Source organism: Onychomys torridus, chromosome 23 (assembly GCF_903995425.1).
Source record: "Onychomys torridus chromosome 23, mOncTor1.1, whole genome shotgun sequence".
NCBI classification, from domain to species: domain Eukaryota; kingdom Metazoa; phylum Chordata; class Mammalia; order Rodentia; family Cricetidae; genus Onychomys; species Onychomys torridus.
Genome location: NC_050465.1, coordinates 58,660,113 through 58,678,631, shown reverse-complemented (window position 1 = coordinate 58,678,631; position 18,519 = coordinate 58,660,113). Strand labels below are relative to the sequence as shown.

The 18,519-nt window shown below is 42.1% G+C and overlaps 1 protein-coding gene across 2 annotated transcripts in view; it reads left to right on the top strand.

The window, feature by feature from the left end:
* Usp37 (ubiquitin specific peptidase 37) overlaps nucleotides 1–13,920 on the top strand; it is a 71,591-nt gene extending 57,671 nt beyond the window's left edge. For both annotated transcript variants that reach the window (XM_036173399.1, XM_036173398.1), the window contains 4 exons: nucleotides 6,088–6,203; nucleotides 8,216–8,285; nucleotides 9,482–9,620; nucleotides 10,067–13,920. In XM_036173399.1, coding sequence (XP_036029292.1) covers nucleotides 6,088–6,203; nucleotides 8,216–8,285; nucleotides 9,482–9,620; nucleotides 10,067–10,154 — 413 coding nt within the window. In that variant the 3' untranslated portion in view covers nucleotides 10,155–13,920. The remainder of the gene's footprint in view (nucleotides 1–6,087; nucleotides 6,204–8,215; nucleotides 8,286–9,481; nucleotides 9,621–10,066) is intronic.
* Nucleotides 13,921–18,519: the final 4,599 nt, after the last annotated feature.

Genomic DNA, 18,519 nt, shown 5'->3' with positions numbered 1-18,519 from the left:
ATTTTTTATATGTTAATTATATAGTGTATTATTACATACTATATATTAATTACATATATAATTATATTGCATTATATGATTTATGTATAAAATATATAATAATATATGTGATGTTTCTATTAAATAAAATATACTTATAATATATATTATTATGTATGTATATTTTTATAACTAGGGCTAGAAAGATAGCTCAGTGATTAAGAGAGCCAGTTGCTCTTCCAGAGGTCCCAGAGGTTTCCAGAGGAAAACTTTGATTCCATATAATATCTTACAAACATCCATAACTCCAGTTCCACAAAAAACAGCGCCCCCTTCTGACCTCTGTGGCACCAGGCATGCATATAGTACACATAAATATATATTTAATAAAAAATTTTATGGTGCCATTTCTAAGCTTTCTACAAGAATATATTGATGACTTCAGTTCTCCAGTCAGTTTTCCAACAGTTCACTCTCAGGAAGTCAGTTGACAGAGCCAAGAATGAGGACTCGGTAGCATAAGATTCACACCCAGGGGGATGGCGGGACAAACAAGGATAGTTCAGTGAGTAAGACAACTCGCTGTGCAAGCATGACGGCTGGTTTGGATCCCTGCACCCATGTAAAAGAAAAAGCCAGGCCTGCTCACCCAAGTACTTGTAATCTCAGTACCATGGGTTGGGGAGGAAAGATGGAAACCGGAGATGACTGGTGCTTGCTGCCAGACTACCTCTAGGTTCAGTGAGAGAAACCCTATCACAGGAATAAGGTGTGGAATGGTAGAGTAGGATACATACACTAAAAATATATAGGAAAATTTTAGAAATTCACACATGCTCATGCTGTTTGGCAGAATTAATACGTGGACCAGGTACTAGACGTCCATGGAGATCTTTAGTCACAGAGACTTGGCTAGCTCTTCAGTTCTGTTTGTAAAATGCCTTTGGTTTTTCTCCAGTTCCTCAGAAACAGATGGAGATAGAACACTTGGGTAGTATGAAATGAGTGAGCCTGGCTGATCTGAAAAGCAGAGTCCAGAGGGGAGAGTAAAAATTTTGCCAGCACTGTAGTTAGGACAAAGGTACACACAAAAAACTAGGCTTCTCAGGCATTCTGCCTTCGGAACAAGCTGGGTATAGGTGTCCACACCTATAATCCAAGCCCTTGGGAGATGAAGCCAGGAAGATCCAAAATCAAGGGTTAATCATCAGCTCCATAGATAATCTGAGACTAGTCTGGCCTACATGAGACTCTATCTCAAGAAAATAAAAATAATACAGTGGTGACAGTGATGGCTCTCTCAGGTTACATTACCACAATCTGGACTGCCTGCCTCTAACCATGTACAGATGCTGGGCGATCTCCTCAGCCACCATTCTCCCCTCATCTTCCTCCCAAAAATCTCACTATATGCAAGTCCTGGCTGCTTAGATCTCACTATGGTCTCAAACTCATAAGAGTCACAGCCTGACTTTGTCTCCTGATTGGGATTAAAGGCATACACCACCAAACCTTTTTTTTGGTGGGGAGGGGGGTCCGAGACAGGGTTTCTCTGTATAGTTTGGTGCCTGTCCTGGATCTCGCTCTGTAGACCAGGCTGGTCTCGAACTCACAGAGATCCACCTGCCTCTGCCTCCCGAGTGCTGGGATTAAAGGTGTGCGCCACCACTGCCTGGCTTGTTTTGTCGTTTTTAAGATAGGGTCTCACGGGGGCTGGAGAAATGGCTCAGAGGTTAAGAGCACTGGCTGCTCTTCCACGGGTCCTGAGTTCAATTCCCCACAACCACATTGTAGTTCACAACCATCTGTAATGAGAATCTGGTGCCCTCTTCTGGCATGCAAGCATACATGAAGGCAGAACACTGTATACATAATAAAAATAAAGAAATCTTTAAAAAAAGAATACATTTAGATATTATTTAAAAAAAAAAAAAAAAGATAGGGTCTCACTATAAAGCTGTTGTTGGCCTAGAACTCACTCTGTAGACCAAACTGTCCTCCTTCTCACAGACATCCACTTACCTCTGCCTCCTGAGTGCTAGGATTAAAAGCTTGTGCCACCATGCCTGGTTCCATTTGTGTGTTGATGGAGAACATTCCCCTAGTAGGAGTCCGTACAGTTTTCATTCTACCATAGTATTCACTTGATAGTCTGACTGAATAGAGGATTCCTAGTTTACAGTCAGCAAAATGCCCTCCCTCTAACCTTATGGCATGGGTAGTGACGGATGTGTCCTTTCCAACGTGTAAAGCCTGTCTTTATCCTTGTTTGCCCTGTAAAGCTTGGAGCTTCACTTCTTGTTTTTGTCGTTCCTCCGTGTGGGTCTTCTACACCCGCAGCTTTTATACACTTCATCTTAAGCTAGAAATTTGTGTCCTTTAATTCTTAGACATTTTCTTAATTACCCCTTCTATTTTCTTTTTCAAGACAAAGTGTCATAGAGCACAGCTGGCCTTAACTCCTGACCCTCCTGCCTCCCCACCCCAAATGCTGGAATTACAGGCATAGAGCTCCATGCCTCGCTCTCTCTTCTCTCTAAAACTCTTGTTACCTGGGTGCTGGGCTAGCCCTGGGGATTCCCTCACCATTTGCTGTGCTGTCTGGGAAGCTTCTCCAGCCATTTCTAACTCTGAACTTCTGAGTTTTTCTTTCTATCAAGTCTATTTAACGTCAAGAGAAGTTTTGTTTTATGACTGTTCTTTTGTACCTTCTTTTCATTTGTTTTACTAAAGTAGGATCTGAACTGTGAGGCGTTAAATACCATTCACTGGCTTAGTGGTTTCTCTCCCTGAGTAGACTGTTTGCTTTAGATTGCTGTCTGATGTGTTTGGTCTGTATAGTCCTTGTTAAGAGCTTATTCCTATATCCACTAATCCTTACTCTTAGTTCATAATTAAAACAAGGGAGCTAAAGTGATCACTGGAACCTGTAAGCACGAGAATACGTCAAATTTAAACCGACTTTGAATCTTACTCTAACTCAGGCTTGCCTTTAGCGCACAGCGGTCAGCTTGCATCAGTATCCCAAGTGCTGGAATTACAGATGTGAACCACTACTGCAACTTTGAGTTCTCATGACTATTGAAGTTTCTGAGGAATTTTCTAATCTCTTACCTTTGTTCTAAAGAGTTCTAAGAGCCAAATATAGTAACAGAGCTGGAGGTGTGATCCCCTTTCATCATTCAGTATGCAAACAAGCATCTAAACCTCATCTATGTTTCACATCCCTTAAACTAAAGACTCTTTCATCTCTTCAAAGAATAGAGGTCTAAAATTCTATCATAGTTTAGCGCTGTGTAGTTAAGGGAAGTGGAATTTCTTTTCCATTTCTTTTGTATTTCTGTCTTTTAAATGTCCATCAGTTATGATTTTTAGTTTGTCATAAGCAAAGAACTTTATTTACAAATTCTTTATATAGAATCATTAATGAATTTGTTCCAAAGGAAATACATTGTTAAGTATGTATATGTATATATATATATATATGGAATTAGTGTTTTAGGTGAAATCTAAGAACTAAAGTTGAATTTCCACTTTCATGTTATATTTCAAGAACTGATTTCTTCTTATTATTTTTTTTTTAAGTTACTGACTTTTCTGTGGCCTCTTTTTGTTGTTTTGTTTTTGAGGTAGGGTCTCATTATGTAGCCCTGACTGGCCTGAAACTCACTGTGTAGACTAAGTTGGCCTTGAACTCACAGATCTGTCTGCCTCTGCCTCTTGAGTGCTGGGATTAGAGGCCTGCCTAGTTTGCCCTCTTTTGGGGGGGATAAGTGAACTTGGATTACCTATATAATTATTTGTTATTTTTCAGTTCATTCATTGCTTGTGGTTAGATACTTTTTTTTAAAGTGTGTATGAAAGTTTCCCCTGCATATATGTATGTGTACTGTGTGTGCACGTGGAAGTCAGAAAAACGAGAGTTACTATTGTGAATTGCCATATAGGTGCTGGGAACTGAAGCTAGGTCCTCTGCAAGTACAGCAAGTGCTCTTGACAGCTGAGCCATCTCTTTAGCCCCAAGATACTTTTATCAAGAAAAGTCAGGGGTCTGCTTGCTATACAAGCATGAGGACCTGAGTTTAGGCCCCAGCGCCCACCTAAAAAGCAAGAGGTGGTGATACATGCTTGTTTGTTTAATATAATATTCTTAATAATTCTCTAAGAATTGTATACATTGATACAATGTATTTCAATCATATTTATGTCCCAACCTTCCTCCTTACTCTTCCCAGACCTACCATATCCCTACAGCCTGCTCCCCCTCTCCACTTTATGATTTTCTATATAACCAAGTCCAAATTTTACTGCCCATATATTTCTGGGTGTGAGATCATCCACTAGAATATGATCAACATACCAGAGACCATACTCTTAAAGAAAACTGACTCTTCCTCAAGAAGCCATAAACTTTTCATAAATCCTGTTAGGAGTGGTGCCTCATGAGCCCCTTCCCCTTGTCATAGTTATTTTTCTGTGGTTGTGATAGAATACCATTGCCACCTTAGAAAAGAAACCATTTAATTAGGCTAAGCATTTCAAAGTGTTAGAATCCCTGATGGTGAGCAAACATGAGGCAGAGAGCAAGCAATACCCTGGGAATGGCACCTCAAACCTACCCCTAGTGACACACCTTTTCCAACAAGGCCACGCCTCCTCATCCTTCCCAAACAGTTCCACCAGCTAGAGACCAAGTATTTAAACATATGGGCCTATAGTTGTCATTCTCATTTAAACCACCACATCACTCAATGCTATAATGTTGATTGACTTTATCTTGGGCAAGTAATCATAGCTGCTGCAAATTTGTAAGTAGAGCAGCCTGACATGTCCAAAGATTCTGTTACACCCCAGTGTTCCTGACTCTTGGCTCTTGGTCTTTTGATCCCTTCTTCTGTGGTGGTCCCTGAGCCTTGGGAGCAGGTGGTATGGTTGGTGTCAATGTCTTATTTGTGACTAAACACTCCACAGACTCTTTGTATTGTGACTGGTTGTGAATTTCTATGTTAACCACTGTCTACTGCACACAGAAACTTCTTTGATGCAGATTGGTAGCTGCTCTAATCAATGAGCATACAAATTTAGACAGTTTGATACTATGTCCATTTAGCACAATAATAGTAGTATGTTTATCCCTTGGGTCCATATGCTTCCCAGCATTAGTTCTTGGTCAGATTTGAGTTCCTGGCATGAGTTTCCTCCTGTGGAGCAGGCCTTAAATCCAGTTAAAAAGCAGTTGGACACCACCATATCATTCATGCCACAATTGCACCCGTGGACATATCTTGCCATGCCAGTTGTTGATGTAGCTCACAGGGTTCACAGCTGGGTGAAACTGTTGATGACTCTTTCCCCAGCATCTTCTGGTAAGCTAGGTAAAGCATGCTTGTAGTCACAGTGACAGGGACGTTCAGTCTCACCAGAGCCTGTGAGAGACGTAGTTTTAAAAATCCATTTAGAGGGGTTGGAGGGATGGCTCAGTGGTTAAAAAAACTGGTTGTTCTTCCAGAGGACCCAGGCTCAATTACCAGCACCCACATGGCATTTTACAACCATATGTGACTCTAATTTCAGGAGATCCATCACCCTCTTTTGGCCTCTGAGGGCACTAGGTATGCAGGTAGTACACAGATAATACATATAGATAAAACACCCATACACATAAAAGTTAATTTTCAAAAAAAGGTAGAAGGCTTCTAAGGACCAACCCAGAGATTAACCTCTACCTACATGCACATGCACACTCACCTGAACATACACGGACAACAGAAAACTGGAAGGACACTTCTTTCATAGGTGCCTGTGTGTGCAGTTACTTCCTAGGGCATCTGAGTGAATTGGAGTCTTAGTCAAATATTTTGTTTTCTTAGGATGGCGACATGATTACCTCAAGGTGGGTTTTGGGATTGTTTTGGTTTTGGTTTTTGAGACACATTCTTGTCGTAAAGTCCATAGTGCCCTTCAGACTCACTCTGCATACTATCACCCCCTGGTGTTAGGATTACGGTGGGCGTCCTCATGTCTCTCCTATCTTGAGCTATTTTATCTTCCCAGTCATCTCATGTCTATTCTAAGAACTCTTACAAGCCCCGTCTTTCTGTTCTTCAGAGTTTAACAACTCTTTTCTGGATTCCCTGGGCTCAGATGAGGACTCTGGAAATGAGGATGTTTTTGATATGGAATACACAGAAGCTGAAGCCGAGGAGCTGAAAAGAAATGCTGAGGTATGGTTGGTGAGCCTGTCAGTGTTCCTTCTGCTCCTTCTCTTTAGAGACTCTCCCTTCAGTATGGTACAGCTTCAGTTCTACCCCTCAGCCGCTGTCAAAACACCTTCATTTTCTCTTATCTTTTGTTCTTCGTTTCTTTCAAACAAAACAAATGCATCCTGACCGTCTTATATTCTTGTTAGATAAGAATAGATATATCCATATAATGGAGACATAAATATATGAAATTGCCTTTAGTTCTACCAAGTAACTACTGTCTTTATATTTAGTGAAAACTGTTAAGTTGATTCTGTAATAGTGAGCACACTGGTATCTTCCCCCCCCCCCCCCCCCCCCTTCTCTCTCTCTCTCTCTCTCTCTCTCTTTCTCGGCTTTTCAAAACAGGGTTTCTCTGTGTAGCCCTGGCTGTCCTAGAATTGCTCTGTAGACCAGGCTGGCCTCAAACTCCGAGATCCCTCTGCCTCTGAGTGCTGGAATTAAAGGCGCGTGCCCCATGTCTGGCATCCTTCTCTTTCTTAAATAATTCTTTTTCCCAAAAAAAATGTTACTTGGGATTCTATTCTTCTAGCATGTAACTGTTATTAGCAACTATTAATATATTATTTTGTCATCCCCACCTTCACATGTGCTTAAAAATGTTATAACCTAAGTAAAGTTTTTATTCTGCGTGTTAAAGGTTGTTAGCTGGACATAGTGGCTTAGGCCTATAATCTCAGCACTTGGAAGGCTAAAACAAGAAAATCCACCAAGAAGAGTCCAAGGCCAGCATAGACTACAGAGTAATATCCTGTGTCCAAAGAAAAAAAGATGATTTACAAGTTTGTTTTGTTTTGTTCCTTTTTTTTAAATGAAGTCTCCTTTAGCTGAGACTGACCAAGAACCAGCTGCGTAACCAAGAATGACCTGATCCTAACACCTGTACCTCCCAAGTGTTAGAATTTTGTTCTTTAAGACAGGGTCTTGCTATGTAGTCAAGCTAGTCTAGAATTCAGACCCTTCTGCTGAGTACTGGGGTTACAGGCATGCTTACCCATACAACTTTAGTTTTTATATTATAAAAACATAGCATGTTCAGCAGTTGTGTGATTACAGTGTTCTCCACATTTTGAATTCCTATTTAAGGTAAACTTCCTGAAGTAAACTACTTCATCAAAATTTATGATCATGTTAATGGTTTTTTATTTACTTATAGCTGGATTTGATTTTATTGTGAAGTGTACAGTGTATGAGTATTACTTTTCATTTATTTTATTAACAATATTAATACAGTATTTAAAATGTAGAAATATATCCATAATTACTACAGTAACACAGCAGCTTTCCTTTTTGTTCTGTTATTTAGTATGTAAATTCATCATAACTTTCTGTAGGACAGTCATTATGTGCACTCATGTAGATTTGAAAAACTAGTGAGTTGCTAATGGATATAATTTTTCTATAAAGCTGAATCATATATATAATTGATCTACTACTAATCGGTCAACTCTTATTGAATATGTTTAGACGTCATTACTATAATGTTATGAGTAATTTCATACATATAAAGTCTGCTATTTGTGAAGATTTGTGTGAGAGAGAGAGAGAGTGTGTGTGTGCATGCGTGTGTGCGTGCGTGCGTGCGTGCTTTGAAGGCCAGAAGGGGGCCTCAGATCCCCTGGAACTGGAGTTTTATAGGCAGTTGTGGTGCTTATGTGGGTGCCAAGAACTGAACTTGGGTCCTCTGTAAGTATAAAAGGTGCTCTTGACTGCCATCTCTCCAGTCCCAATATATTCCTTTCTTTTAAATTATCCTGGGATAATTTCTGGAGATAGAATTCGTACACTGAGGTTTATAAACAGTGTAACCACTAAAGTTTGTTACTGACTCTTACTACACTATGCATTGAAGATTATTATCACCTTTGATTAATAAATTTATTATTAATTTAATTTAATACATTTAAATTAATACACTTAAATTTTTTTTTACTTTTATTCAAATGAAGAATTATGCCCACTTCTTTTTTCAGACAGGAAATCTTCCTCATTCCTATCGGCTCATCAGTGTTGTTAGTCACATTGGGAGCACCTCTTCCTCAGGTAAATGGACATCATGAGTCCAGCATTTTGTTAACAAAGTAGCTACCATATGCCCCTTTTATTATTTACCTATCTTTGTTAGGTGTGGGTTGACTATATTAAGAAAAATTGAAGATGCTAAGATTGGAATTGATAAAGTGCTTGCCTACTAGCAGGCAGAAAGCCCTAGGTTTTATCCCCACCTCTACATAAACTGGGAAGTGTGATCCCAGCATTCGTGGAGTGGAGGTAGAGAGATCAGGAGTTCAGGGCAATCTGAGCTACATGAGAATCCATCTATAAAATGCTGAGTTAACTTTAAAAATACTCCCTTTAGGGGCTGGAGAGATGGCTCAGTAGTTAAGAGTGCTGGCTGCTCTTCCAGAGGTCCTGGGTTCGATTCCCAGAAACCACATGATGGCTTACAACCATCCATAATAAGATCTGGTGCCCTTTTCTGGCACATAGGCATACGTGCAGGCAGAGCACTGTATACATAATAAATATTTAAAAAGAAATACTCCCTTTAATAAACACTGTGAATTATACAAGTTGGTGTGGCTGTTTTGGTTTTTCTATTCATAAATGACGAAAATTCCTCTGAGCAAATAAATTTATTAAAAAGTTAATTCAGCCTGGGGAAATGATTCAGTGAATAAAGTACTTGCCTTCTGAGCATGAGGACTAGAATTTGTATTCCACCCACATAAAAATCCAGTGGCTGTCTGGAATCCCAACCTCAAAGGAGGCAGACACAGGGATCTTCAAGGAAAGCCAACTAGCTAGGTCATCAAAAGTTCTGGGTTCAGTAAGACACCCACCATGGTAAATAAAGAGGGAAGTGATAAGGAAGACGCATGCATGCCATACATGCAAAAAATAAAGTGAAAAGTTATTTCTCTGCGTTTAGTGTGTTTCTGTAATTTACCAAACAGAGGCAGAAGCATCATGGTAGGAAAAACCTCAAGGGTTTGTGAACTACATTGGTGAGTTCAAGGTTAGCTGAGCTCCCTAAAGAGCTTTCAGATGGCCAAGAGTTGAAATGTGGCTCTGTTGCAGAGTACTACACATAAAGTTTTCTGTACATGGTTTTCAGATGAATTTTAGAAAGAAATATTGCTGAGGCAGAGAATAATAAGGGTTTCTCAAGCTTCTGATAGCTGAGAAAAATGTGATATATTCTAGAATACTTAATTTCAGATTTTTTTCTGTTTCAGGTCATTACATTAGTGATGTGTATGACATTAAGAAACAGGCATGGTTCACATACAATGATCTGGAGGTCTCTAAAATCCAAGAGGCTGCTGTGCAGAGTGACCGAGATCGGAGCGGCTACATCTTCTTCTACATGCACAAGTAAGAAACCAACCCTCCAGGCAGAAGGACTGGCTGAAGTTCCCCAGACACTTCTTGCAAACAAGATGCCTCCATCACTTTATTATGACTCCAGAATATTTTCTCTGTTAACTCAATATCCCCTCACAGGGCTGTCTGGGAATTACACTTAGAAGAGTCTGTTCTGTGGTCGAACCCCTTACTATCACTTGGTCCTCGCTTGTCAGTGAGGCCTGATCATGTGAATGGAAACTGCACAGCCTTTTGATTAAAGCTCACTGCTGCCACTTCCTCACTCTCAGATCAGCCTCCAGGGTTACGATACTCAAACCTAAACTGCTCATTTATGAAATTTAGGGGCCAAGTAGGAGTATGCAAGTTTTATCTATTTCCTGTTAGTTTTTTCCCCCCTTGCCTATATTTTGCCTCTTCCATTGAATTCTGTTTATTTTTTTGTTTATTTTAAGGGAGATCTTTGATGAGTTGCTGGAGACAGAAAAAAACTCTCAGGCACTTAGCATGGAAGTCGGGAAAGCTCCCCGTCAGGCCTGGTGAGGAGCAAACTCCTGAGCTAGCAACATGGACAGCATTTCTCTCTCACTGCCACCCACCTCACCTTTCCTCTGCCTGAAGAGAGTTTGGAATTCTACTTGATGCAGGAGCAACACACCGCTCAGGGCCAAACCAAAAGTCAACATTCAGTCATGTGCAACGCTCCCTGCTGTTTTATGGAAACCTTGGTCTCATCTATAGCTGATTATCCTTTTCTCCTACAAGAGTGATGCTTCCTTTTGTCTTAGAAATACATGTTGTAAATACATATATGTACATACCCACACACATACACGGAATGAATGGAGCCTTAAAAAGCTAGGATGAGCCACCAGGAGTAGTATGCCTGCTCACAATGCCACAGCTGTCTGGAGGGGAACTTTGGGTGTCCACGCACTCATCTGAGGAGGGTGTGAAGACGCACAGAGCACTTGGCTTTAACTTTGGCTTTTTGAGTGGCTTCACTCGAGTCCAACCTTTCATGTGTTTCTTATGAGTAAAGTCCACTGGAGAGCCAGTCACACTGATAATAGTTTATTTTCCTTGTAAGAGGCATTTCTGTAGCCTGATTTGAGTTTTATTTTTCTTTTAATTTTATGACTCTCATGCTGTTTACATACAGTTTCCAAAAAAATGGATTGTTGGTGCTTTGGAATGTTACAGTCCCACACTTGCTATTTATTATGCACTTGGCATTTTCTCCCAGAGATGCCTCCACACAGTGTGTTCATCATACTCTTCCCATATTGTTGTGGTGGTAAAGCTAAAAGCTTATATTTTCTTCTGTATCATTTTCCCATGGAGCAGGCATAACCCCCAGTGGGTTAAAACCTGTTAAAAAGGTTCAAAGACAGTATTGCTTCAACTGGGACTCCTTGACAGGGATGCTTAGGGCAGGGAAGAACTCTCGTCTTTTTATCTCCCAGGCAGAGAAAGACAAGAGGCATGCTGCTTTTTACAGTGCAAACTGGACCACTAAAGCTAAATACTGTTGCAAAGGCGAAACTAAACAGTAGGATGAGACTGGGGGGCGGGGGCAGTTGTAGCTAATTCCAGAAGCTCTCAAAGGTGCGCGGTCCGTCTCTTACTTCTTAGGTGCTCTGAGTTGAGACCAAGTGAGAATGCAGTGGCAAGTACTGCCTAAGCCACTTAGCCAACGTCACCTGCCTGTCTGGGTGAGCAGCTAATGAAACCAGGAAAAGAAGGAGCCTGAGGGGATTATCAGCTCAAGTGTCCTTAGGACTGCACAGACTTTAGCAAAATGAAGCCTGCATTCATTTTCTTCCCTGTTTTTTCTAGCTTTTATTATTAATAGGAGGGTTACTTTGCATTCTGAGATACGGATGAAACCATATCAGATTTTCAGGGGATGTTAAAGCCCATCACTGAAGATGCAGCATCCTTCTGGAAGATTGTTTTCAGAGAACTCCAGCTAGACTCATGGAACCTGGGTGCATTCTTACATAATCACTTGTAAAGGTCTGAGTCGTTGAGGTGTGATGACTTGAGTGCTTTTGTCTGACTACTGATAAACACTTGGACTCCTCCCATCTACTGCACACATTGTAGTGAATGTTCCGGAGTGCACAGGTAGGGATGCAGGAGTTTACAACAGAAAAATACTTGTCTTCAGAACTAACTTTATGTTGTTTTCCTTCTACCAGGAGCCTCGTTTTGTTGTTTTGTTTTGTTTTGTCTTGAAAGTGATTGCTTATCTCAAGTGGGGTGGTGATTGTGTGCATTAGCATGCTCTCTCCCATCTCTGCACTGGGGAACTTTAAGCTGTTGAAATGATTAGGTTTGATGGGAGATCTGCATTGCAGCATGGAGGAAAATAGAAATAATACCCTGAGCCTAGGCTGCCTCCAGAGCAGCCAAATTTGAGTTGTTTTCATGGCTTATATGCGTGTTGGCTTAGAAGGGTACTTGGTACAGAACCTGGTTGGTTTGACCTTCATGTCTTGGGCAGGACTTGTTAGTTGAAAATAGGTTACTACTTACAACTTTAGGACTTGAATTTTATACTATGGCCTTGTCGGTCTTCCCCTTCTCCCTGCATTTCTTTAGTTTTCCATTGGACTCCAGTGGCAATTTTTCCTAAACTATTGATTAACACTGATCCCAGAACTGGGGGATAGAGCAGTTAACATGTTGGGTTAGGAAGTGGCAGATTATTAGAACAGAGGTGTCAGTTCCCTTCAGTCTGCATAATAACCGTCTGTGTAAAATGCCAAGTGTGTGGTTACCTTACTTTAAATGACCCAGAATCTCATAGCAACCAGTACTCTGAAATCCTTTGATCTTAGCCAAAACTTTTTGGAGAAGAAAATAAACTAAAACTTTTTGTTTGTTTTGGCCCTATATTATGCAAAGTTAAAAAGCGGGTGTGGATATTGTTTAGTATATCCAAGACTATCATTTAGACCTGTGGGAGGCCGGACTCTTGTTTTGTAGGGATAGATGTGTATAAACACCCGTAAGTTATGGCTCAGAAGGAAGAATAAGTAAATCAATGAATTGTTCTGTTTATATTCTGATTTCAAATTGGTTGCTTATTTTCTGTGGTCAGGCCTAAGCTAAACAGCCCAGTGGCAGATAAAGCAGGTGTAGACGTATTTACAGTTTAAGATACAGTACTTAACAGGTCGGTTAACTCTAGGTGCGAATAATAAACTACATATTTTTCTATCTTTCTCCTTAATGAAGTATAAAACTCTTAGGAAAAAAGCTCTGATAGTGAAAACCTCAGCAAAGTAACTGAAATTTTCTTCCATACCGCAGTTGCTGTCCTTGTGACCACACAGGTACATGTGCAGATCTCTTTACTAGATCTCAGTACATGTGAGTCTTGTGTATATAGGGACACTTGTAGACAATTCAACAGCACGACATGCAGGTTACAGAAACACTTGTGTCCATTCCTCTGCCTACATTACAGTCCTATCTCCTTGCAAATAAGGGACAAAACCAGGTTCTGCCCTCTAACATCTTTTTAATGCATTGCTTCAAATTTTGTCTATATTGTCTTACCTTCTAAAAAACACATTTTATTGGAAAACTATAGTTTCTTGGCCATAGGAGTTTTGTAACAGGATTATCCTCTGTCACCAAAGTAGACAAGTCTTGTGTTTGCTTTGGTCACTAGATCTAAGGCAGTCTCTTTCATTTATACATGATTAGTACATTGTTTCTTTCCTATGTGTGCTATCTAAGGTCTGGAGGTTTTAATTGTAGGTGTGCCCTATGGAGAAACATCTTAGTGACAGTGGACTTAAAAGGTAGACGGTCCCTCGAGCCTGAGAGAGGTGGACGAGGGTCTGGGTCAGGATCCAGGTGTATCAAGCCAAATGGAAGGACAACGAAGGGCAGTTGTCTGAACCAGTCTGTTGGAAGAGTGGGCGAGAGGAGCCACCATAGGGGTGTGCACCTATCCCCTAGCTTCCTTCCTCTTTGAGTTTCCTCCTCAGCTTCCCTGGCCTCTTGGTGGGGCTCTCAATGCCTGAGGGAGGGAAGCAGAAGCAGGCAAGTTTCCTGCGCTTGGCTGATGGAGCCGCCCCCAGGTTTGCTGGCCACGTTATTTATGAGGAGTGACTTCTGGTTCTAATGATTATGTTTGTGTGGAACGGCACTTTATCTGTGTTTTAGCAGAACTGTTCCTCCTGTACCCTTTATAGCTTTTCCTTGTTTTTGTTTCCTTTTTAAATTATACAGTTTTGTTTTGGGGTTTTTGGTGAGTGTATGAGAGACATTAAAGCCTTTATTAACCTTATGATAGTCTGACTTCTTTATAAGGGGCACATCCGTGGGGCACTGAAGAACCACTTGTTTTAAGTGGAAGTCACCTTTATTGGCTTCTGATTGGACTTCTTGTAGCAAACCCATGTTCCTGATGTCATCTGAGGAGTCTGAAGCTTTGCAGAGACTTCTGGGTAATAGTATGTGAGCCCAGTGTTGGCCTTTAGCTAAGCTTTCCCTTTGTCAGAGCATGAAGGAGGGATGAAATAACACCTGCCTGTCATACTTCTCTTAGGTCTCCAGCTTTCAAAGAAGGGGTCCCCTTAACTTAGCACCTGAGGAGGCAGTGAGGAAAGGCCTTCATGTGAGAATGAGGTCAACTGCCAACTGCTTCAGCTCCCCTGCTGGAGATGAGTGTGCTGGAGAACAGTGCCAATGCTAATGGCTCCTGGAGTATTTGGCCGCTCTTCTAAGGCAAGAGAACTCTAGAACAGGACTCCATGGGGAAGTTGCATCTTTGTGAAGGAATGAGTAGATCACTATTATAAACAGAAGGGACTGTCACACTGTGGCTCACGAATACAATTGGACATTTTCACCTGGCATAGAACTAAAAACCAGCAGTGGCAGAACAGAGCCCTCACAGGCAGGGGCTGCTGGACAGCCAGGGCTGGCTTCTCAAAATAGTCCTTTTTCTTTCTTGAGGTTTTGTTGCTTCCATCGAGGCAGGGCAGAGAAGGCAGCTGGAGTCATCCCCAAAGCCTTAGTGAAGTCTTCAATGGACAGGTGCTCCTAGGAGAGGACCAGAGGGCAAAGGTCAGCCTTCCCCTGAGTTTGCTCCAATGATTCATACAGATGTGACATGTGGTCAAACAAATGAGGAACAAAAGCTAACACTGTCATGAGTCAGGAAAGGGAGGAGAAGTGTGGCATGAATGAATGGCCGTAGTCAACCAGGCTTCTGCCATGTTAGTCTTGAAGTCAGATCTCAGATCTTGGCTTGTTCCAGGAGCTTCTGTTATTTGCAGACTCCCACTCTAAAGTAGGAGTTGAGATGGTCTCATGACCCAGGCTGGGGCCTGAACTCTGCTAGGGCAGCCTTGAGCTCCTGGACCTGCTCCCACCTCACAGGCATGTGCTGCCAGGCAGATCTTAGACTGCTGAGTTCAAACCCAGGCTTAGCCCCAAATGGAAAAGATTTCTTTCTTTGAAATAGGCTCTCACTATGTAGCCTTGGCTGGCCCAGAACTCACTATGAAGACCAGGCTGGCCTTGAACTCTTAAGAGAAACCTGCTTCTGCCTTCTAAGTATTGGGATTAAAGGTATGTACCACCACACCTGGCTAGGGTATATTTTATATTTCTTTCTTGCTTGCCTTTGGTTTGTTGTTGTTTGGGTTTGGATTTTTTTTATTTGTTTGTTTTGTTTTTTTAATAGCCTTAGCTGTTCTGGAACTCACCATGTACACCAGGCTGGACTGGAACTCAGAGACCTGCCTGCCTCTGCCTCCTAAGTGTTGGGATTAAAGGTACACCCCATTTATGGAAAAATAAGACGTCACACAAGAAAGATATTTAAGGTTCTAGATAGATGGCTCGGCAGTTCAGAATGATTCTTGATCTAGAGAGGACAGGAGTGTGGTTCCAGCACCCACATGGGACAGGTCACAACTGTCTGTAATCCTAGCTCTAGAGCACCAGCTCTCAACTTGGGCCACATACCAGATATCCTAAAAATTAGGAAGTAGGAACAAAAATAATTTTGTGGTTGGGGGTCACCACAACATGAGGAACGACCCATCGTATTAAAGGGTCGCAGCATTAAGAAAACTGAGACCCATTGCTTTAGAGGATCCTACACTACCTTCTGGCCTCTGGACACCTGCATACATATCGTAAACTCACATACATATACATATACACTTAAATAAAAAATTTTAAGGTATTGAAGAAAGCTGTGTGGGGCTGGCAAGGTGGCTCAGTGGGTAAAGGTGCTTGCTTGCTATGCCTAAGGACCTGAATTTGATTCTGGAACCCACCTGGTGAAGCAGAAAATGACACCCTGAAGATTGTCCTTTGACCACCATACATATGTGCTGTGGCAACCACACACACAATAAATTTTAAAAAGTTAACGTGATTCATCAAATAGTAGGTCCAAATCTGGACTCCAGAGCAGGCAGTGCCTGCCCCAGCATGAATAAATCAAACTTCCAGCACTGGCTGTTATGGGGCTCAGAGCCCTTTTAGCAACCGGCCGGCCGGCCCGGTCCTATGCTTGGGTTTGTATTTTTCCAAGACAGGTTTTCTCTGTGTAATGGCCCTGCCAGTCCTGGAACTTGCTTTGTAAACCAAGCTAACCTTGAACTAGCAGAGATCCACCTGCCTCGTAGTGCTGGGATCAAAGGCATGCGCCACTATGGCCCAGCTTCCTACTATGCTTTGGAAGCAGGGCTTGCTGTGGTCCTAATGAACAGGGCAAGCAACAGTCACACTGCCATAGCACTTGCAAAAACAGAGTCTTGGGCAACCCAGGACCTCTCCCCTTAGTCTACTTCTTAACAAAACCTTGCCTGCCCTTCAAAGGAAAAGTCATGAAGTCTGATTTGAATAGTCAGCTCTCAGGAGTGGTGGGTTCTACATGCATGAACAAACCAAGCACAGATGGAAAACCCTACAGAACATATGCAGGCTTTGCCATTACCCCTGAAGAACACAGCGTCACTGCAAAGCATTTAAATTGTAATAATTTAAATTGAGTTGATTTAATGGGAGGATACTGAGTGTCGTGCAAATGCAACAACAGGAAAAAAAAACTTCTCTACAACAGCACCATCTTTGGATTCTGGTATTCTGAGGGTCTGATGCCAGTCCCCTGCAGACAGAGAGATGACTCTGTTTCCAGATGAAGCTAACAAGAAAGTCAGCCGGGTGATGGTGCAGGTACACACCTTTAATCCCAGCTCTGGGGAGGTAGAGACAGGTGGCTCTCTGAGTTCAAGACCAGCCTGGTCTATAGAGTGAGATCCAGGACAGCTAGGACTGTTAAACAGAGAAACCCCATCTTGGGGTAGGGGGGTGGGGAGCCACAGTCCTGATTCCAGTAGTCTCACCTACATCACCTGACTTCCTGCCTTGAGGGGCTTCAGGGAACACTGACAGTCTCTTCCCATCTTTCCTCCTAGACTCACAGGTGACTAGAACTTCAGCATTGCATGTGGCTTCATTTCTCTTGGTCTTCGGGTTCCTGACCAAAGGCACGTCATGCCCCGCCAGCCTGATATCCCAGCCTGATAGGTCAACTGGTTATTGTGTAGGAAAGATTGTTGCTTAGAGATGGTTAGAATCGTAGCTGTAGAAAGCAGAATGGAGGGAGGAATCCAGTTCCACCTAGCAGTATACTCGGATAAATGGCTCCAACTAGCTCATCCCGTGAGTGATACTGATGGTTCAAGCACAGAAAAACTGTGCACCTAGGTTGGGCGTAACCATTGGGAGTTACTACCTATCCACATAGATGCTATTATAAGGTGTTAAGAGGAAACTGTCGCTTCCTTTATCCCTCAGCGCTGAGAGATAGGAAGACGGCTGTGCTGTTTAAGATAGCTAACTACCCACCAGACACACTCAAATAAAAGCCAAGTTAAAGTAGTCCTAGGTAGTGGCCCTCAGTCCTCATCTCTGCTTCCCTGAACATTGACCGGAGGGCAGGGCTGGATCTGGTGGTGCAGTCTGCTACTCAGAAAAGCTGAGGTCGGATGATTCAAGGGTTACAGAGTGAGTTCAAGGCTAACATGAGCAACATAACAAGATCATCTCTTGAAAAACTGGGGTTTTTTTTTTTTTCTTTTTTTTTTTTAAAGCAGACTGGGTCTGGAGAGATGGCTCAGCACTCTTATATGTGCTGCTCTTTTGGAAGACTGAATTCAGTTCCCAACACCCCTGTTGGGCAGTTCACAACTACCTACAACTCTAGCCCCAGGGGATCCAGTGCCCTATTATGGTTTTGCAGGGGACCCAGGTTCAGCTCTCAGCACCCACATGATACCTCACAACCAACCATCTTTAACTCCAGTTCTAGATCTGACCCCCTCTTCTGGCCTCAAGGGGTACTACATGCACATGGTACACAGACATTCAAGCAAAACACCCATACACATAAATATTAAATCTTTAAAAATAAACAATAAAAATTAAGTTAAAATTTAAAAGGCTGGGGAAATGACATGGTGGCACACCCTTTAACCCAGAACTTGGAAAGCATAGGCAGGAGAGCTCTGTGATCCAGCACTTGCTTAGTATTGCAAGGCCTAGTTTAAGTCTTTGGCTGTTCTCCTGAAGTAGAGTTGCCCTAGGGAACATTTCTCTGACTCCCAGAGTGGCTGCATTGAGCAGCTTCTTAGCAAATACTGTAGATAGGTTTCAAGCTCAGGTGGGTGTGACATCCCCTGTTCCCTACCCTGTCATTAGACTTGCCTCCCAGGCTGGGCATTTTCTCCACAAAGCTCCTGGGAGTCTTCCCAGTCCCTAGGTGGAGCGGTAAAGCACCTTGTTTTGGAATGGAGTAAATAAGGGTATCAGTGGGTAGAAACAGCTGCTGGATGACAAGTCTATTATTGGAATCCCTTTCCCT